This window comes from Saccostrea echinata, unplaced genomic scaffold (genome assembly GCF_033153115.1).
Source record: "Saccostrea echinata isolate AGI-Se365-2 ecotype Australia unplaced genomic scaffold, CSIRO_AGI_Sech_v1 ptg000013l, whole genome shotgun sequence".
NCBI classification, from domain to species: Eukaryota; Metazoa; Mollusca; class Bivalvia; order Ostreida; family Ostreidae; genus Saccostrea; species Saccostrea echinata.
The window spans coordinates 2,756,738-2,779,608 of NW_026889762.1; the positions used below are offsets into that span (position 1 = coordinate 2,756,738).

Sequence of the window (22,871 nt, forward strand, 5' to 3'; positions counted from 1 at the left end):
AAAGCCCATGATTAAGCAAATGTATAAAAAATTAAAATAAAATACACTAGTTTATATGGAATCGAAGTCACGTGACCCAGTCTGACGTTTATCATGATGACGTCAAAAATATGGATTTTGTATTCTTATCCTTAATTGTGGACATAAGCTATTTTTCTTTAATATGGCACATTGCTAAGTTTGTGCAATAATAATTTCAAACGTATATATAACCCATAATTGAGTAAACTTTAAAAATTCGGGACAATCCACGATAATTTACGAGCGTCATCAGAATAAACACTTCGTATACACAGGCTGTTCGGTCCAGTTCGACGGTACGCTAGATTTATAACAACGTAATGCATAGAAATATCCTGTTTTCATTCAATAACAGTAGTTTTCCAGTTCTTTACTAACTGTAAAATTGTACACACCTTTGAAAAATCATATAAACCAATTTCGAATCAATGAACTAAATTTCCGATTGTATGAATGAGTATTTTGTCTCTGACGTCGTTTCAACTGTATTAAACATTTTATGATTGAATGGTGTTCCATTCGGTTGACCAACGTCGCTTTTTTTGGGTCAATTTTTGAAACATTTCTTAAGGTTTTTTCCTTTATATTTTCATTTTCTATTAAATGAGCTACACTAGCTATCACCGCTTTATTTTGAGATACACTTTTAAAATTAAATTTTGGCTTTTTTTCTGAAGAAAATAATCATTTTACATGTTTTAATATTTTTTAACCCTGGGCCGAGCGCACTACCTGCGACCATAAAAGAATGTGATTTCCCCCCTCAAAATACTAGTATTAGTTTCAAGGAAAAAAAAACCCCTACTATTCTGACTTGAATTTTCATTACAAATATATTGGTTTACAATAATTATATCTAGGACCATTAAGTTGGGCAAAAACGTCACTGCCTACGAACTTTATAAACAACCCTTGTACATCCCCAGTGACCCTCTGATGGATATAATGTGTCTGATATAACAAACATATTCAGGGACTGGAGTACAAAATTGAAAAACGATTAAAGTGTATTGTTAAGTTAACATATCTTTATTATACAATACTTATATAAAAAAATAAATAAATAAATGACAGTTTTTCTTTAAGGAATATGCCATCAGTGACATAATATGGACGGAACCACAACTTACCTGTCTGTATGACATGGTACATTACGATTGTATAGGTGTCTGTATTATCCAAGTCCACTTTGATGTAATTATGTGATAATCGTAAAATATAGTAAAAATAACAGCAAAAAACGTATGCTTGTCTTTGGCAAATAAGTAATGTTTGATCAATCATATATTTGATCATTCAGTGTAAAATAACCTTTCTTTTATTTTTTTTATCCTTTAGAAAAAATGTTCTTTAATGTGACAATTTGGACTGTCTCATTTTCAATTCAAAGAGATATTCTGGCGATGCTCCCATATCAAAAAACATGTACAACAAAAATCTCAGTGTCCTTCCTCAAAACTGCTAAAATACACAGGAACCTGTCTGCAGGAATATTCTTGCTAAGCCTCTTCTTCATAAAAGGAATGAAATATAATGCACCATCAAAACTACATTCAATAGTAAGTATCCATATAGTTATAACAGATTCTAAAATCCTATTACTGATAAGACCTGCTAGGAATAAGTGTTACTAGTCCTGACTGGTAAAACCACACCCTGTTTTTGTAACAGTCTTAACACATCCAATATGGCGTCCAGCTCCACTCGGAATCTCTGGATCTCTTGGTTCTTCACCTCCACGACTTGTTTCCATTTTGCCGCCTGCTGTTCTAGTTCTTTAGTGTGGGAGTCCTTAGATTTCTGTATAACATCCTGTAGTTCTCTCTCACGGTTCTCATGCTTCTTCTCTATACTGAGGATCTTGTCTTCTATTTGTTCAAAATGTTTCATCCCCTTGAAATTGAAAAAAAATTATGTTGTCAATTTTTGCTAGCTAATACTGTAAATTATTACAGGTGACTCTCGATCTCTCGAAGTTCAAGGGACCGTAACAAAAGTTCGAGAGATCGGGGGGTTTGAGAAATAGAAAGTGAATAAAATCCGGAATTTTCAGTTCCGATCATCATTGTTCTACTATTATACATACCAGAAGTGTATGTTGATAATGTCATTACACGTTTTCATTCGTATTTTACAAGTAATTCACTTGATTTCAACATCAATGATAGTATTTTGATTAAATAAAATGATTATTTTAAGTTTCAATATCTATTTGTTCTCGTTTCATGATTACATGAAACCTGAATAGCAATTGTCGATTTGGCTATTCGGTCCTTCACAAGGTTGCTCGTAATCGGTATTCAATTCCTCAGATATGATTTCTTGTGCAATTTTTACCAAACTGGGATTGTGTAGACTCTAATAATACTACTAATAAAAGTTTATAATCTATGGAAAATTACTGACATGTCCCTAAATTATTTTCTCAAAATACAGGAGAGTGGTACTTTTTATGATACACTTACAGGAGATATTTTTTACTATATACTTACAGGAAATTGGTACTTTCTACACTACACTTACAGGAGAGTGGTACTTTTTACATTACACTTACAGGAGAGTGGTACTTTTTGGCATCCCTGAGTTCCTCCTGTAACTTCTCTATACGTGTCATGTGACTGGCCTCCTTAATCTTAAGTACAGACAACTGTTCTAGTTCTACCTGAGCTGCAGATAACTGTTCCCTCAGATGCTGGATCATCACCTGTAGACAAAGGACAATCATGTACACATTATGTTTTCTAGTTCTATCTTCACCATTATACTGTAAAATCACATTAAGAAGGGATCAAATTTTAGTTGCATGAGGAAAACAATATTTGATTTGAAGGGATTTGATTTTGTGGCCAAAGAAGAAAAATGATATTGTTAAATAAAAATTTATCATTTTGTGGGATAAAGGATGACTGCACTTAATGCCCGTTTTGGGGTCTTTTTCAGTTGCTTCTTTTGCTTTTATATCTAAACCTTATTTCACTTTTGTATGTTTATGAAAGAATCCTGTCAATTTGGAACCAAATTTAAATCTTAAAATAATTTTAGACTGTGATACAATAAAATGATTCAATGTTTTTTGTCCTTACTGCTTTCCAAATATAGTGAATTTACACTTACTTGCCCTTGATTGAACATCAGATATGCATGAGAGGTGGAGCTAACATTGTGAGAATGGGTCTAAGATTAGACTTTATAAATAACAATGACATGTTTGAAAAAAGAACATGATGACTCTTTCCAAGCTCCCTGTCCATTATGTATGGCTCAAATACACTTCTGACAAAGGTTTCAAAACGAAATTAACAATATGAGCACGTCAATGTAATTAAAGCAGATTTTATATCAATGCCAGATTACTTAATGTGTTCGAACACAATGTCCTAGTTAGCACAAAACATGCTACCTTACAAGTCACACGACGGAATTTAGTATTCACAAAGTTACCTGAGGTAAGAAATCACATGGTGAATTATATTCAACATGTCACAATCCTTGGTTACAACACGGAGAGCGAATGTAAGAAGCAGTTTTTTCTCTTTTTAACCATGAGTGCATGTTTGTCTATTAATCTCCTTTTGACACATTATTATTTATGCAACAAGAAGTCTGTGACCCAATGCTCACGGATAATACCCCTGCTCTGATGTGAATACACAAGTTCAGTTATGGACAAACTCAGTGATAATCAGGAAGTTGACATTGGATTAGTAAAAAATGAATCCCAACATATGGCATGCCTAAACAAATATTGTGTTAAGATTTCAAGCACCTGCCATGAGTAGCAGGGATGGGCACGATTACTGTAAAATGTAATCGATTAATAATCGATTACTTAGAGGAATTTTGTGTAATCGATTGTTAATTGATTACACTCATTTTTTTCCTGTAATCGATTGTAATCGATTACTTTGGAAGATGTAATTGATTAATAATCAATTACTTTTAAGTTTTTATCCCTTCAAATATCAAAGCAATATTTAAATGGTAAATGTTGATGTTATCCACTGAAGTTTGTGTTCCTGCAATTTCAGTGCAGATCCTTTTAAGATTTTATTCTGGCTAACATTCTCACTAAATGCCCAAATGAGGGATTCTCTCCAATGGAACGTGGAGACATGATTCCTACAATAAAATATGCCAAGGAATTAATTATTCCTTTCAACCTTGGATCCAAACCTCCATATTTATTGACTTGTTGAAAAAATTATTCAATATTTTATTGTGAATTATTCATTAGAAGTTTTTGGGCTGCCCGTATGTTGACAGTGCACATAAAAATTCCTGTACGTGTCTTTTTTCAAAAAAATAAGTAAATTAAAATGAACTCTTAGTAATAAACATGTAAATTAAATGTGTCTTTAAGTAATTTAACTAATACATGTAGCACAATTTCATTCTGTATTGAAATAAATAAGTGTTTTGAGAGCTATTAATTTTTTTAATAATATTGTTTGTCTTCAATGGAATGGGGAAAGTTAAACACTAGGTAGTTCACAGTTTACACCTCATTATCTGCTATCAGGGATATGTCTCAGTCAATTAATTAGCCAATTAAGATAAGCAAACACAGTGACACTTACTCTCTCTCTTACAGACACTCATAACCTAGCTCTCACTGATTTAAAAGCAACCTTACAATTTTAAATGAAAACATGAGAATGATTTTTCAAATTTTAAAGTTACTAAAACACAAGTTTGAAGTTGTTTAAACATTTTCAGGTATGAATAAGTATTTCCATCTTCTTCTTTTTTCGAGTACAATGTAGTTTATTTACCAAATTATTTATATTTTATACAGCACTTAAATCTGTTTTTGCTATTTATAATTTTCTATTACAAGACAAAGTTTTTCAACATCTGAAATATGAAAAAGGACATGCAGCAAGAGGACAGTGGGTCAAATGTACATGTAAAATGCACACAAAAAATCTGTACATTTTATTAATAAATGGTTGAAATACACTTCTGAATTATTTAAACTAGACCAGTAGGTCTATAATGCAAATTTTATTGAGAACATTATTAAACTTATGATAAGAAATGTTAGGAAATCCAAATATTACACTAGGTGGTTTATATTTGATATTTATGTGTGACTGACTGGAAATAATTCTCTAAAATAACATCCATTTATGTATAAATAATCGAAAGTAATCGAAAAAGTAATTATAATTACATTGAAAATTTTAGCTGTAATCGATTAAATTACGATTACAAGTGATCGAAAATCTCTTCGATTACAGATTACTGTCGATTACTTGAAAAACAGTAATAATTACAATCGATTATGATTACTCGATTACAATTACCCCATCCCTGATGAGTAGTTGCTGAGAAAACTATGACCAAAATTTGTTATGTATGGTACTGAGAGATGCACGGATAAACTGTAAGTTTACATCAGATAAAAAAAAATGAATCCCACCATATGACATGCCTAAACAAAGATTGTGCTAAAATTTCAAGCATCTGCGATGAGTAGTGGCTGAGAAAACTACGACCAAAATTTGTTATGTATGGTATGGAGAGACGCATGGATAAACAGGAAGTTGACATCAAATTCGTACAAAAATGATGAATCCCAACATATGGCATGCTTAAACATGAGTGTGTTAAAATTTCAAGCACCTGGGATGAGTAGTTGCTGAGAAAACTGTGACCAAAGTTTGTTATGCATGGTACGGTTAGACGCACAGATAAACAGGAAGTTTACATCAGATTCGTACAAAAATGATGAATCCCAACATATGGCATGCCTAAACAAAGAGTGTGTTAAAATGTCAAGCATCTGCAATGAGTAGTTCCTGAGAAAACTGCGACCAAAGTTTGTTATGTATGGTACGGACAGATGCACGGATAAACAGGAAGTTGACATCGGATTAGTACAAAAATGAATCCCACCATATGGTATGCCTAAACAAAGATTGCTAAAATTTCAAGCATCTGCGATGAGTAGTTGCTGAGAAAACTTCGACCAGAATTTGTTACGGACAGACAGACACACAAGGGTAAAACAGTATACCCCCTCTCCTTCGGAGCAGGGGTATAAATATACAACTACTGTTAAACGTAGAACAATAGAAAAACATGCGCTGACTATGTATAAAGTAAGTAAAAAAGTGGGTGTCCTCATTATCGAACGGAGATTCAAAAAATTGTGATGACCCCTGACTTTGAAAACAGATTCGAACTTTGTAAATAACCACTTTTATTAAAGTAAAACATAATTACATAAAGTTGTAGATTGGATGTTGACCATTCTTGTAATGAAAAGAAAAAGATGTGTTTGTGAAACACTGATGCCCCCGTATGGCAGCTTAAGGCGAAGGTTAAAGTTTCTTCAAATGCAAGTCAAAATCCAGGCCAAAAGATAAAAAATGTTGATACCCAAAGAAAGGTCTTGTCTCGAGGAATACACCTGTGAAATTTGAAAGACCTATATACAACTGTTCAAAAGTCATGGCGAAGGTTAAAGTTTTTAAAATAAAAGTCAAACGTCAAGGTCAATGTCAAAGTGGTTGGTATCCAAAGGAAGATCTTGTCACAAGGATTACATATGTGAAGTATGAAAGCCCTAGCACCAACCATTCAAAAGTTATGGCCAAGGTTAAAGTTTTTCAAAAGTAGGTCAAACTCCTAGGTCAAGGTCAAAGGGTCAAAGTGGTTGGTATCCAAAGGAAGGTCTTGTCACAAGGATTACATATTTGAAGTATGAAAGCCCTAGCATCAACCATTCAAAAGTTATGGCCAAGGTTAAAGTTTTTCAAAAGTAGGTCAAACTCCTAGGTCAAGGTCAAAGGGTCAAAGTGGTGGTTGATATCCAGAGGAAGGTCTTGTCACAAGGAATACACATGTGAAGTTTGAAACCCTAAGCACCAACTGTTCAAAAGTTATGGCCAAGGTTAAAGTTTTTCAAAAGTAGGTCAAACTCCTAGGTCAAGGTCAAAGGGTCAAAGTGGTTGATATCCAGAGGAAGGTCTTGTCACAAGGAATACACATGTGAAGTTTGAAACCCTAAGCACCAACTGTTCAAAAGATATGGCCAAGGTTAAAGTTTTTCAAAAGTAGGTCAAACTCCTAGGTCAAGGTCAAAAGGTCAAAGTTGTTGGTATCCAAAAGAAGGCCTAGTCACAAAGAATACACATGTGAAGTTTGAAACCCTAAGCACCAACTGTTCAGAAGTAATGGCCAAGGTTAAAGTCTCATAAAATTTTGCAAAAGTGGGTCAAACTCCAAGGTCAAGGTCAAAAGGTCAAATATGATGGTACCCAAAGAAAGATCTTGTCACAAGGAATACACATGTGAAATATGAAAGTCATAGCTCCAACCAATCAAAAGTTATGGGCAAGGTTAAATTTGACAACAGAGAGACAGACAAACAGACAAACGGACAAACAGACAAACAGATAAACAGACAAAAAGACAGACAGGACAAAAACAATATACCCCCGGGATCTTTCGATCCGGGGGCATAAAAATGCTTGTTTCAAAAGTTTATTTTGTCGCATCCTTTGCATTTTGTGATACAATTTTATCGTTTCGTGGGATCCTTCAAACCCTTGGGGCTAAGCTGTTTATATTATACTAGAATTACCCCCTGAGCATTTATTTTACTGTGTAGCTGAGCTGTTTATACTTCAGAATTATTACCTCCTGAGCATTGACTTTACTGTGGAGCTGAGCTGTTTTAGAAGCAGACAGTTCTAATGCTTGTTCTGCCAGCATCTGTTGTAGCTCCTTCTGGTGGGACTGACATAGAGCCTCGATCTAAAATCAAGAAGGAGATAATTAGTGAAAAGTAAATTGATTTCATCTTCATATTGAGTCTACAACTTAGGTTGAAAAATCCAAAAATTTTACACAACTAATTTCTGGACAATTTTATATTCAAAGCTACTACAATGGTATGTTTTTCCCTCTTAATAAGAATAAGATAATATTAAAGTGCTACATTTTGTATTCAGACTAAAAAGGTCAGCCTCTTTGTGTAGAGTTACCTTTTCTTCATAATTTTCTCGACTCTTGCGAATATAGGCTTCATGTTCAGCTTGAACTTTGTGCACTTTGAGTCTACTATGTTCTGCTTCAAGCTGTAATTCATCCATCTACAAAATCATGTGACATGTAATAAACTGTTACTAATGTCTCGATAATTGTGACATATGTAAGCAGACATAGACATTGCAGTTTCCTTTATTTTAAGTCAAGTTGTAACATCAATCTTAAAATAAAAATTGGAACAATGCACTGCATAATAAAACAGATCTGAGATGAAAAAAAATCTCAAACACATATTAATAAGATAGACACCGAAATTCCTTTTTCTTGGGAGAAGGTCTTTGAGACCTAAACATTCATATGAAAAAATAATCAGGATCAAGAATTAATTGTCTTTATTTAATTTTACCTTAGCTCTAAGAGCTTCATTTTCATCGGCTAGTCTGCAGATCTCAGCACTATGGCTACAGGGTTCACTTTCAAGCTTTTGAGGATGTGGTTTTTCTATGTCTGTGTTCATATCTTCCTTGTCTCTCTTGCCTTTTTTATCTACACGCAAACATTTCAACGTATAAACTTTTAAAAATGCAAAAACTGGAAAGAGTCACAAAAAAATTAAACAGTTTTGAGTATATTTTGCTTCCTACCTATAGATAGACCATTGACTAGTGTATTTTGTTTTTCCTTTCGGAGTCTCTCTAGAGACTTGTGTAGAACCTGAAGATCATGGTTCTTGCTGTTCAGTTCTAATTGTAGAAGCTGAAGTTTGCTGCTCAGTTCTATCTCCTTCTCCTTTGAAGCCTGAATCTCACTTTTTGGAACTGGAGAAAAATATTGATACCTAATTTAAAATTTCGTCTTCTTGGGCCTGATATAAGAGTTAAACAAAGTGTGTAAAGGAAGTTTTCTTCATGAAACAAAGCATATGGTCCAAAGATATTTTTTTTTTCAAAAATCATGTAAAATAAAAGTTTTTAAAAATAGGTTCACTACAAATTTATTGGCCAATCAAGAAGTAAAGACAAATGAACAGAAAATATGTAGTTAAATTCACTTGAAAATTGAGAAACCTAACTTCAGTATGTAAACACTGTAAACAATATTTTACCTCCCTGGCCTTTCTGTGCCTTCTGTAGCTGTGAGTTAAGTTGAGATACCTGCTCCTCTAGATCTGCAACCTGCTTTTTATACCTGTCCCTGGTAGCATCTAGTTCCTGCTGGAGGGCTACAGCATGAGTGTGAGGATGTTCATAGGACTTAAGGTTCTGATCGTCCGTCCTCTTGTAAGCTGCCAGCTGAGTCTCCAGGTCATGGATTCTATCCTCATACTTCAGCTGTCAAATAAAAAAACATTAATAATATAGAAACCATAAACTAGTTATACATTATATATTTTGGAGAGTCGTATTTCACACATGACATATGGCATGCCACCATACCAATGTATATACATCCTCACAATATCAGCTTGTTCTCAACCACTGTTAAATTTCATTTGGCTTTTCTTGGGCTAGCTTCTCTCAATGAGAAGCACCAATCAAATTAGACAGGTATTGAAAAAGAGAGGAATCAGTTGACACCTCAAATGCACATGTAACTACATGTAGTTGTTTAACATCAGAAAGGCTTAATGTGATCGGTGAATAGGTGAGAAAAACGTTTGTAATTTTCCCAAAAGACGTCACTGCAGTCAGCTTATGAATGAAGTTGGGGGTCCAACAACAACAAGTTCACACAGAACCCCTGATATTGTGAAGATGACCATATAATGCTAAGCGAAAATACAAGTTGCACATCTACATAAAGGTCCTGACCTTAATATTGTTGTACTTTTGCTCCACCGCCCTCAACATCTTCTCCTCCTCTTTATCTCTACTCTCCAGTTCCTGTTCTAGTTTCCGGACACGCCCCTCCAGCACTGTTACTATGGGGGACTCTTTCTGATCTTCTGGGATCACTGCAGCTGTCATCATTAAGGAGGGCAGAGAGTTAGGATGTCGTCTCTTCATTATCTGTTCCATCTCCTTGACCTACATATTTAAGAAAGCTAATTTAGATTTACAATTTTCTTAATTAATGATGAACATCTTTCAAAATATTACATTTGATATCTAAGCAGATTGTGAATTTTAGATCTTGAAATAAAAAAAAGTCAAATTATTCTGTTTTCTGACAAAGGAATAATTCATATGTAAAATTAGAGTTCTTATTGCAAATGTCAGTATTTATCCTTTTACAATTTTGATCCCGATTTGTGCATCCAACTAAAGTTTCTGACCCCAAACCTAGTTTCTGAAGCAGTACTGTGAATGAAGTTGAATCTACATCACACAGGAATTCTTTCAACCTTGCATATCAGCTAAAAGATGTAACATTTGCTCTCCTACTTTCTTCAAGAATTAATTTTCTTTATATTTTTCAATATAAAAAATGTCATCTTCTGTGACCCTCTTCTTCAAATTTTAAAGGTTGGTAGACAGACATAGAAATATTCAATTAAAAGCTTCTTGTGAAGAATATAGGATTATAATTTTATCTCTTAGGTTCTTTTTCGTGGTTAAACATGGCTTCAGATGGCAATCTGAAAAAAATCTCAATCTTCATGTTCCAAACATGGAAATCATTTATAAATGTGACTTATATACCCCTACTTTTATAATTTTAAAAGGTCTACACAAAACTCAAACCATTTACTCTGACCATACCCTTTCCCTAGGGTCATGATTTAAAAAAATTCAGATCTAAAGTGAGTGAATATCATGTTTCTATAATTTTAATATGACTTATTGTGGACCTATTGCTTTACAAAAAGCAATTTAAGAAGGCCCTCTTTTTCAAATTTTATACTATGATATACAGATGCAGGAAAACTCAATTAAATGCTTCCCTTAAGAATGAATAATTACTAGTCATTCAATATTAACTGAGCTTCTCTACGCTTCTTATTGTTATCAAACCTGGCTTCAGATTGTAAAATCTGAGAAAAATCTCAGTCTATATGTACCTAACACAAAAATGTTTGACATGTATTAGTGTGATAACATTGCCCTATTGTTAAGACAAAACATAAACCCTTTACTGGGACCCTACCATTTGATGATTTTAGTAAATTCAAATTTACACCAGTTTAAGTTAATATACGTATTTCTATAATTGTATGACCCTTTAGGACCTACTGCTTTACAAAAAGCAATTTAAAGAGAATGTATGAATTCTACATATATTCATTAAAAAACAAGATGTGTTTGTGAAACACTGATGCCCTCGTATGGCAACTTATAGCGAAGGTTAAACTTTCTCATATGCAAATCAAATAGGCTGGTACCCAAAGTAAGGTCTTGTACTGAGGAATATACCCGTAAAAATGTGAAAGCCCTAGCAGCAACCATTGAAAAGATATGGAAATGTTAGTTTTTCAAAAGTAAGACAAATATCAAGGTCAAGGTCAAATGGTCAAAATTAATGGAAAGGCCTTCTCACAAGAAATACACACGAAAATATGAAATCCCTAGCACCAACTGTTTAAAAGATATGGCCAAGGTTAAAGTTTTTCAAAAGTAGGTCAAACTCCAAGGTTAAGGTCAATGGTCCACAATTGTTGGTATCTAAAGGAAGGGCTTGTCACAAGGATTACACATGTGAAGAATGAAAGCCAAAGCACCAACTGTTAAAAAGTTGTGGCCAAGGTTAAAGTTTTCTAAAAGTAGGTCAAACTCCAAGGTCAATGTCAAAGGGTCAAAGTTGTTGGTATCCAAAGAACGGTTTTGTCACAAGGATTACACATGTGAAGTATGAAAGCCCTAGTACTAACCGTTCAAAAGATATGGCCAATGTTAAAGTTTTTTTCAAAGTAGGTCAAACTCATAGGTCAAAGGTCAAAGGGTCAAAGTTGTTGGTATCGAAAGAACAGTTTTGTCACAAGGATTACACATGTGAAGTATGAAAGCCCTAGCATTAACCATTCATAAGTTATAGCCAATGTTAAAGTTTTTCAAAGGTAGGTCAAACTCGTAGGTCAAAGGTCAAAGTGTCAAAGTTGTTGGTATCCCTAGGAAGGTCTTGTCACAAGGATTACACATGTGAAGTATGAAAGCCCTAGCATTAACCATACAAAAGTTATATCCAACGTTAAAGTTTTTCAAAGTAGGTCAAACTCGTAGGTCAAAGGTCAAAGGGTCAAAGTTGTTGATATCCATAAGAAGGTCTTGTCACAAGAATTACACAGATGAAGAATGAAAGCCCTAGCATTAACCCTTCAAAAGTTATAGCCAATGTTAAACTTTTTCAAAAGTAGGTCAAACTCGTAGGTCAAAGTTAAAGGGTCAAAGTTATTGGTATCCAAAGGAAGGTCTTGTCACAAGGATTGCATATGTGAAGAATGAAAGCCCTAGCACCAACCGTTCAAAAGTTATGGCCAAGGTTAAAGTTGGGTAAAATTTTGTAAAACTGGGTCAAACTCCAAGGTCAAGGTCAAAAGGTCAAATATGATGGTACCCAAAGAAAGGTCTTGTCACAAGGAATACACATGTGAAATAATATGAAAGCCATAGCTCCAACCAATCAAAAGTTATAAGCAATGTTAAAGTTTTTGCAGATAAACAGACAAACAGATGGATGGACAAGGCAAAAACTATATACCCCCAAATCTTCAATACGGGGGCATAAAAATATTCCCACAATTGCAGAACAACCCTGGTCCATAGGGTTCGTATTTTAGAAAAACTACCTTGAGCATTTTGCTTAGGTGAGCTAAAAAGCATGAAAGTCACCTGTCTTTGAAGATCCTGGATTTTTTTGGCATCCTTGGCTCTCTCGGTACTTCTCATTTTATTTTCTTCCAATCTTTTACCAGTCTGTAAATATAAATGTATTAATCAGAGTTACCTGATGAGTCCATGCCATACTTAATTATGACAGAATCTAATTTAGATGAAATGCATTCGTCCCTTTATACAACGATACTAAATGTCTTGCTAATTCATCAAACAAATCACTGTTAAATATCCTGTGACCCTTTGATTTCATTAAACACTCATAAATTGTTGCCAATTTAAGGTTAACCCATCTTCTTGATGGGTTTTCTTGATTGTTAACCTTGGGTCTAGATCCTGTTTTTTTTTTTTGTTTGTTTTTTGTTTTTTTTGTTTTTTGTTTGTTTGTTTGTTTTTTTTTTTTTTTTTGAGGAAGGGGGGGGGGGGATTTAAGAAGATCAATGTCACCTGGTTCAAAAATCATATAATATTTTGAAAGATCTTATCACAGGTTAAGTACATGTTATATATGAAAGCCTCATCTTCACCAATTCAAAAGTTTTCAATAATGTGACAATTTTGAAAAGTAGGTCAAACATGAAGGTCATTGTAACGGAGTCAAAAGTCATAGTATGTTGAGAAAAGTCTTGTCACAGGTAATAGGCATGTGAAATGTAAAAGCTCCATCTTTTCTCATCAAAAGGAACATAATAATGATCTCAATTTATTTTTCTAGAGGGAATCCATGCTTATGGCTTTGAAAATATAAATGTTACTTCACACATATATATAAGATAATTATAACTAAGTTAACATATTAAGTTGTGCATGCAAACCTTTAAAAAAAAATTAGATTGTCAAGGATGGAAACAGACGTAGTTCTACAGTAGCAAAGTTTCTACATGTATTTCATGTACTAAATGGCTCTGAAGAAAAGGGACCTGGACTTCAGATGAAACCACATCTTACCGCCATTAAGGGTAATATAAAAGTTCCAATTCACTTTGATAAAAAATTTATGCAAAAATTAAATCCAGATATTGCAGGATAATCAATCAAATGGCACTGGTAAATTAAAATTTAATTCTTAGTATCTTTGTGAAACATAAATTTTTAAATGGATCGTGTAGTGTAAATTATTATGAACATTGACCTTTACCTTCAGTCATTTAAATCTATTTTTTTTCTGGAGAGACTGGATTTAAATATAACCCAGGTAAACAACTGACAGCCATGTTGTAAAAACTACCTGTCAATAGTAAGTAAGGGTTTTATTTTCACTTTTCTTTTGATCAGATGCATTTTCTTTAAAATGCCATGAAGTCAAAGTGTTTTACTCCTTTCATATTGTCCGGAGTTTGCATATTTTTTCTTCTTTTTTTTTTTTTGAGATTCTTTAGAATGCTCATACATGTATACTGTAATAGATGTAATCAAGGGCTTTATTTTCCTTTTTCTTTGATGTATATTCTTTCAAATGTTGCTAATTTTTCTTTCATTTTTTATGTTGTCTTGTTTTGAAATTTATTTATGCTTAAAGTTTGGTTTTTTTTTTGCAAATCACATATACATTAATTATTTATTAAATTGTCCACAAGTTCTTATAATATAACTGTAGATGTTTTCAGTTATTATGCCGCAGCCGTTAAATAATCAAATACCCATGTTTATAAATGAATGAAGTGCTAATGATGAATGATTTTCGTTTCCTTTGTAAATGTAATTCATTATATCAGTTCCCTTCATAAAAGATTTTAAAGCTGTGAGGAATGAAAATCACTTTGCTGTAAATGTCAATTCATTATAAACATGTTTTACAGAAGTAATCAGCTCATATTAGATGTATTTATCTTCAAATGACATTATTTATACATAATATTCAATTATTGTTGACAAATGAATAAATTCCTTTTGATTTTTGTAAGAGAAATGTGTGTGTGTGTGTGGGAGTGTGGGGGGGGGGGGGGAGGGAGGTTCCTCCAACTTACACCTCCAGTGTATGAGTGGTCATGTTTCTGGGGATTTTCCAGTACTAGGAGTTCTTTACTTAAATTCTATCATAGAACACAATCTTATTTCACTTGATCTTAGATGCAAATACATGTAGTTTTGTAGTTTTCTCTGAATAGTAAAATTCACTGATTGATTTTTTTTCCTAGGTAAACAGTTTCCTTAACTTTCCCAATGGACCCTCGTTACAGCGCCCAAGATGTCCTGCGCTGTGACCTGTGTGAGACACCTGTTCCTCCAATGTACTGTGACTTTTGTCATGTCAAACTCTGTAAAGCCTGTGTAGGGGAGCATCTCTCTGATTTATCTAAAGAACATAAAGTGGTGCCATACAAACAAAAGGGAACTACACCTAAATATCCAAGATGTCAGACCCATGTTGGAAAACTGTGTGAACTTCACTGTAAGGAATGTGACCTTCCTGTTTGTTCACTCTGTCTTAAACATCCAGTTTTCATAAAGGACATAATTTATTGAATTTACTGGACGTAATTAAATCCAAGCAAGAGGCTATAGAAGAAGATGCTGACGAACTGTTAAATTCAATATGTCCTAAATATGAAGAAATTTCAGCAGAAATACAAAGAGAAAAAACAGGCCTGGAAAAACATTATGAGAAACTGACAACAGCTGTCACCAAACTAGGAGAAGACTGGCACAGAGAAATTAACATCATTGTCAACAAACAAAAATCTGAAATTGATGAGATGAAAACTAAACACCTGGCTGCTCTAAATAAACAGGAAAAAGATATTAAACAGATTACTTCTGATGTTAAACAGAGCATGCTTGATCTGAAGAGAATGCTGGACTCCAATGATGTCTCCCTAACCTCTGCATACAAATCCAGGAATGCTGAATTCAGAAGTTTACCTCCTAAAGTAAATGTTTCGTTACCAAGTTTCTCTCCTCATCAGATCAACACAGAACAGCTCCATCAAATGTTTGGTTCTCTGTCAGCATTATCCATTACAACAGACGAACATGGCTACACAATGAAGACACCAGAAGCTGTATTCTGTCCTCCAGTCAAACCACTCCTTGATGAACCAGAGCTCATCACCACCATAGACACTGGGTATAAATATCTATACAGTGTTGCCTGTCTCAGTGATGAAGAAATATGGACACGTGGAGATGACAAAATCATGAAACTCTACAACCTCCATGGCAAACTACTGAAGTCAATCCAAACCAAGTCAGGGAAGATACCATGTGACATAGCAATGACAAGGAGTGGAGATCTAGTTTATACTGACCCTGATACAAAAACTGTAAACATAGTGAAAAATGAACAGATACAGGAAGTGATCAGACTACAGGGATGGAGACCTTATGGTGTCTGTAGTACCTCCTCTGGTGACCTCCTGGTTATCATGGACAGTGATGATTATAAAAAATCAAAAGTTGTCCGTTACTCTGGCTGTACAGAAAAACAAACCATTCAGTTTGATAGTGAAGGTAAACCTCTGTATTCATCTGGTTACATCAATAAATACATCAGTGAGAACGGGAATCTGGATATCTGTGTAGCTGACTGTGGAGCCAGTTCAGTGGTGGTGGTTAATCAGGCAGGTAAACTCAGATTTAGATACACTGGTCATCCCTCTACTAACAAGGGATCATTTCATCCAGTCGGCATCACAACAGACAGCCAGAGTCAGATCCTGACAGCAGACAGTAACAACCACTGTATCCACATCCTAGATCAGGACGGACAGTTCCTCCGTTACATTGATAACTGTGATCTATACCTTCCATGGGGTTTATGTGTAGACACTAGAGACAACCTCTTTGTGGCTGAGTGTTACAGTTGTAAAGTGAAGAAAATCAAATACATGTAAATAATGGTTTTAACCATGTGTTTTGGTTTGAAAAAAAAAAATAATCAGGACAAGTAAACAATGCCTATAGCTACGAGATGTGTTTGTGGAGATGATTTGATCCTGATAAAAAAAGAAACTTACAATAACTTGAAGTGTGCTTCATTTACTATCAATTATTTGACCAAAAAGACTTTCTTACAAATCGGATTATGCAAAACAAAAGATGAGTATATTTAAGGAATGTTTTTAAGTTTTGTGTGAGTTATTGGCGCTTCATGAATAATATGCCTACATGCAAGTCTGTGTGATTTGCACATCAATAATTCACACTTAACTGAAAAACATTCCTTATATTTACATTTTACATGTTTAAATGCATCAAAAATATACTCAAAGTTTGAATTTCTCACTGCCCTATATCGTCATATTTTTATTAACGTCTCCGTAGCCTCATTGTGATGTCACTTTAGTGTGAGTTTCTCCATGTATATTTCTACGTGTGAGTATACACAAAAATGGCTCTCAAACCAATTTTATAGGTGCCTTAGTAGAAGAACACAGCAAATGTAAATATTTATAAATTAGGATGTCTCATATGATAAATCATCTATTGGCATATCCTACATCAAATAAAGTTAAAACAAAATTAATATTAATTTTAACATTTTTTCAGTGATTTTTAATTAATTCTTAGTTGACAATCAAAAAAAAATGTTTGTTTAATGTTCTTTAAACCCCCGTTTTCACAGTTGGAAGATTAGTAGTTTTTTTAATTACCTTATACATTGATATACTTAGAAATTAAATTATGTTTTCTTTACAGGTTTATATACAGGACAGCTGGACAGATTTAAAATTCATTGCTTTAAAAAAGTTCAATCTAAATACATTTTTGAGAAATGATAAAACCTAAACTTTAAAAATGATGGAAATCTACAGGGTGTTTCAGCAAACATGTCCTGGCTTTGCAGTTTCAATATAAAGTTTGACAGTATCAATGTAAGAAATTTTTTGCAAAAATGAAAACCACATACCCAAACAATTTTATCAATACAGAAGTTGAAGTAATGCTGAGTCAATTATTTTTTCAGACAGGCATTTTTAAAGTTTGAACTTCAGCAGCAGTTTTCATTTTAACGACATTTTTTATGTGCTCGAAAAAGCCGCAATGTTTTTAAGTCAGCTTCCCCATTTTGTGACTGAAGTCCTATATGGAATATATTTTGACATCATTTGAAAAGTTTGTTTCCTAGAAAGATGGTTTTCATATGAGTACTCCTTTTTTCTTTTTAAATCTTATGCACTAGACTTGGTGATTTGGGAGATTTTCTGTTTGTGTTGATTAGTTCAAACATCCATAGAACCATTTTTGGAGGAAAAAACCTGACAACCTGATTTTTTAAAGATGTAATCAAAACTTCAATGGAAAAAATATAATGAAATTATTTTATATTGTTTATATCACAATCGTATTGCCAGAAAATGTGCTATAAAATAGTTATAATTGTGTAAATATTTTATTATTGTGCAAAAATAAAGACATCAAAAGTCGGGACAAGTTTGTTGAAACACCCTGTATTTTTCCCAGCAAATAAAAAATAAAATAAAATTTAAAATACTGGGGGGAAAAAAGGGTAGGAGTACATCAAACAAATCATTTTTAGCCGGGCTCATTGCTCGTACAGCAATAGCCGGCTTTTGTTACAGTGTTCAACCGGAAATGCTGCTTCCTCACCGCCAAATTTGCGAGTAAGAATATAGTACGTATGCTCAATCAACTTTGAGACAATACAATCACTAAATTAAACAAAGTAATATGACATTCTCCAAAAAAAAAAAAATATGGTAACTATACTTTCTCCCCTCTTCTCTGATTAATTATTAATTTAATATATGCGAAGGGTTTTTATCATGTCCCCCTGTCTGCATCACATTCTATAAATAATTGAAGGTTTTGTTACCAGGCAAACACTAATGTGGGGAGCATGAGACCTGATGTACACTTTGATGCAAAACTTCCCGCTGAGGACCCATCTGTGCATAAATGTTTGACCTTAATATTGCTGCATCAATGTTTATTTACTTCTGTAAGAAGTATATAAGACCCCGAAACGATACATGTGATAAATTGTTTACGCTGTTAAATTCTAACTACAATTTATTTAGTTTTTTAAACATTTTTTTAATTTATACTATTTGTTACAGAGAGATATTTTTGTGATTTTGTTTTTCTCTGTGGAGTGTGGTATCGTAGTGACATTTATTTTGAGCACAATACAACGTCCGGCAGTACATAGCAAACTCAAATGAAAGAAATATTGTAAATTTGTTAGTTGTTAGTTTTCATGGGCTGTGTGAATTGCAGTGAATACTGTAAATATAACTATAATCAATGATGCCATGGCTATTTGGCAATGATTTAGTAGTTTGTACGAAATTTTCAGTAGGTGCTGGCATAGGTGCTAGGTGGAGTGTAACTGTGTGCTGGTATAGGTGCTAGGTGGAGTGTAACTGTGTGCTGGCATAGGTGCTAGGTGGAGTGTAACTGTGTGCTGGCATAGGTGCTAGGTGGAGTGTAACTGTGTGCTGGTATAGGTGCTAGGTGGAGTGTAACTGTGTGCTGACATAGGTGCTAGGTGGAGTGTAACTGTGTGCTGACATAGGTGCTAGGTGGAGTGTAACTGTGAGTGAAAATTACTCAGATGTAAAGAAAACAAACAACTAAAAATAAATCTGGATAACCGAATCATTTCATTTCTATAAAATAATTGATTCTGATTGGATAAAAAATTCTTTTGATAACTGCATCAATAGAATTTGGAGTTCGCTTGCACTTAACAGCCGGAACTACTTTGGCTGTCTTTACATGTATATTTCCCGCTTCCAGAAGTTCATGAAGGAACAATTAAATACTTTTTCTCTATAATAGATATTTTCCTGAATTTCGAAACTTGTCCGTTACGTTCCTGACTTATTTTCTACTTTCGTTTCTTTTTGAATTATCCCCCTTTGCTAAACAAATCGGATCGTCTGCATGACAACAATACAGTAATGGGAAAGAAGGAAAGAAATCAGCATACTTATGTTAAATGTTTGTCTTTGAGATAACTGGTATGAACAATAGAACTGTGAAGAAATGTTTTTATGCTGTCAAAGCGGGGAGATGCCGTTAATCTGTTATTTCTTAGGAATAGAATGATCGAGAAAAACGACACTGCATGAATGAGGACGGAATTCTTTCAGTGTTAAACAGTAGGCAACAGACTCTCAGATTTTACAGCATGGACAGGTTGCGATACATATTTATATGTTCAGTTTGAAATTCAGATGAAGAGATGTGCAAATGAAATCCAAAATTTCTGTGACCTATAGAAAAAGTTGTTAGGATATCTGAGTAGCATCCCTTTAAATACGAACCTAGATAGCTTACCGGGGAAAATATACCCATTGGGATATAGCAAAAAATTAATAACACAACAGGTAAGTTTTTTGTGTTAAAGAACTGTTAATTATTGTTAGAAAAGGTTGGTAGTGACACGGCAATATTTGATCGAGAACGTTGTTTCTTCTTTAGGCCTATAGCCATTTTGAATTTCAGCAACATTGTTGTGATATATTCCTACACACTGTTTTTGATGCGTAAATTTAATAGTAAACTGAAGGAAAATTTCATATAATTATTTTAAAATCATAATTAAATGATAAGAAATGAAAGTAATATTTTTTTCTTTGACCAACGTATCAAAGAAAAAATTTGGACAGAAAACGTTTTCATCAATGCGCTACGCGCATTGATGACGTTTTCCGGCCAATTTTTTCTTTGATACGTCGGTCAAAGAAAAAAATATTACATTCATTTCTTAATTAGTCGACTTAATTCAATCGGTCTTTGTTCACTGTTCACTACTATGTAAGTGAGCCCGGCTCTCTGTACTTCTGAGTACTTTGATTTATTGTTGACCTAATAAATAGTGAGGGAAAAATCCCAAATTACCTTTCATATACATACAGAATATATATATATATATATATATATATATATATATATATATATATATATATATATATATATATATATATATATATAAATTTATTCTATTATGCTTCTTCCACCAATAGCCAAGTGTGTGTTGGGGGGGGGGGGGGGGGGCAGGATAAATTTGGTACATAGTTTAGTCTACTCACCTCAGACTGAAGTTCCTGTATCCTGGACTTTAGTTTGATAATTTCCTCTTCTTTAGCTTTAAGTTTCTTGGTGTCCTGGTCCAACATTTTCTGGTTTTCAGCATACCACTTTAACTTCCTGTTAAGTCTGTCTATCTCCTCTTTATATCTGTCTTCTAACCTCTACAGTAAAGTAAGGAATGCATGTAATTTATAACCAGGCTAAAAGAAATGTGTTTCCGGTTACCCATCCATCCCCATTTTTTTACAGCAAAATTCCCAACCCTACACTTTTTTCGGGGAAAATTACGAGTTTCCATAAATGTCTATTTTTTGACAAAATTGTTTTCAAATTATTTTGAGAGGAAAATGTACTGAATTTTTTTCTGGTAAAGCTGTTTTCACAGCAGCAATCCTGAAAATATCAGCAAGAATCAACATGGAATTGTATCAAATTAGTGATGCAACTTACATCTAATAAATGATCACCAATGTTTTGGGAAATTAATTATAAAATTATTGTCATGCTATTTAAGACACCTATATGCTATATTTCAGATCTTGAAAACAATTACAGATATTACGAAATTGTCAATAAACTTGCTGTTTATACATGCATCACAGAAGTAAATACATATGGGTCAGACTAATATCAGTAAAAGATAAGAAGGCAGAGATATTATAACGTTCTTATTTCATTTACATAAAATTTTGTTTGTTTGCTGATATTCTACAATATTTTAAGGGAAATAACTCAAGTAAAACAAGAAGTCTGAGAGCAAATGCTCACTAGTAATACCCCAGCTTTGATGTGAATGTACACAAGTTCAGTAGGATGAACAAGAATTTGACATCAGATTTGTACAAAAATGAATCCCACCATTTGGCATGTCTCAACAAAGTATGTGCTAAAATTTCAAGCATCTGTGATAAGTTCTTGCTAAGAAAACTGTGACAAAAATGTTGTTACAGACAGACAGACACACAAGGGTAAAACAGTATACCCCCCTCTCCTTTGGAGCGGGGTATAATTACTGTAAAATTAAAGCTTGAATATTGCCAAAATATCACAATTCATAATATTTTGTATTCTGTATATATCTACAGATTTTCTTCATATTGTTGTCTTTATCTGATATTATTTACATTTCAAATTTCTTTGTTCGAGATAAAACTACAAATGATAAAGGACTTGATTTCTTCATAAAACTATTGGTTCATCAAAAAAGTTCATGTGCAGGGTGGGAGTGTGAGACTTAGAGAGCAAGAGAGAAGTGGGTGGGGCTTGGATCGAGCAAGTGAATTTACGAAATCATGTAAATATAAGGAATATCTGTCAATTTTTTTGTTTTATAATGATGATCAAGAAATTGGCTTGCGAGAAAATTTTATGCATAAACGCCTTCAGCATTATTTTATGCAAATTACAGCGCAAGTCAACTGCTTGATCACATCATAAAATTAAAAAAAACTAGATGGTTATTCCTTAAAACACCATCATAAATGTAATCAAGGGAAGATAACTGTAGCTTACTCTGACATCCTCTGGATATGAAGCCTTTTCTAATTTTTCTTGTAAGAGTTCTCTTTCCTTGATCAGTTTATCCATCTGTTTGTCTAACTCTGTTTTTGTTCTCTGTGAGATCTCAAGTTCACGTTTCATGGCTGCTTCTCTTCTCTGTTTAAATTGATTGAAGACAGCTTCAAATTTGTACATTTTTTCTTTTTCAAAATTTATTGAAGACAACTTTAAAATGTTACATTTTCATAACACAGGAAGACATCTTAAAAAATATAAATCTTTTCATTTTTAACACTTATCACTTGATTTTTGACCAATGACATCAGAAGTAGACAAACCTTGTACTCCCTTAATTCTGCCTCTAACTCTGCTATCTGCCCCACCCCCAGGGCTGTGTTTATATCAGGGGCTGCTTTGTCTGGCTTTATGGCTCTGGTTTTTGTCAGAGAAACATCTCCAACTTCACCAGTCTTTTCCCTGTTAATATAGATCTTATATTTATATTGTTTATTCTTTATAGGACCCTCTATGCATTTATTTTAAAAAATCATATAGAAAAAAAGATATAATTGTAAACAAACT

General features: G+C 33.6%; 1 protein-coding gene and 1 pseudogene across 1 annotated transcript in view; one reads left to right on the top strand and one right to left on the bottom strand.

Annotated features, from left to right (window-relative positions):
* Positions 1 to 1,106: 1,106 nt before the first annotated feature.
* The window catches only part of LOC133186320 (centrosomal protein of 162 kDa-like), a 38,429-nt gene continuing 16,664 nt past the window's right edge, over positions 1,107 to 22,871 (bottom strand). Inside the window, exons 22-33 of the mRNA XM_061321555.1 lie at positions 22,628 to 22,766; positions 22,302 to 22,445; positions 20,789 to 20,950; positions 12,786 to 12,869; positions 9,831 to 10,046; positions 9,125 to 9,350; positions 8,664 to 8,837; positions 8,426 to 8,565; positions 8,016 to 8,123; positions 7,669 to 7,785; positions 2,576 to 2,725; positions 1,107 to 1,914 (exon numbers count right to left, since the gene is read on the bottom strand). Of these exons, the coding sequence (XP_061177539.1) occupies positions 1,636 to 1,914; positions 2,576 to 2,725; positions 7,669 to 7,785; positions 8,016 to 8,123; positions 8,426 to 8,565; positions 8,664 to 8,837; positions 9,125 to 9,350; positions 9,831 to 10,046; positions 12,786 to 12,869; positions 20,789 to 20,950; positions 22,302 to 22,445; positions 22,628 to 22,766 (1,939 nt within the window). The 3' untranslated portion in view covers positions 1,107 to 1,635. The remainder of the gene's footprint in view (positions 1,915 to 2,575; positions 2,726 to 7,668; positions 7,786 to 8,015; positions 8,124 to 8,425; positions 8,566 to 8,663; positions 8,838 to 9,124; positions 9,351 to 9,830; positions 10,047 to 12,785; positions 12,870 to 20,788; positions 20,951 to 22,301; positions 22,446 to 22,627; positions 22,767 to 22,871) is intronic.
* Positions 3,817 to 16,628, top strand: LOC133186329 (uncharacterized; annotated as a pseudogene).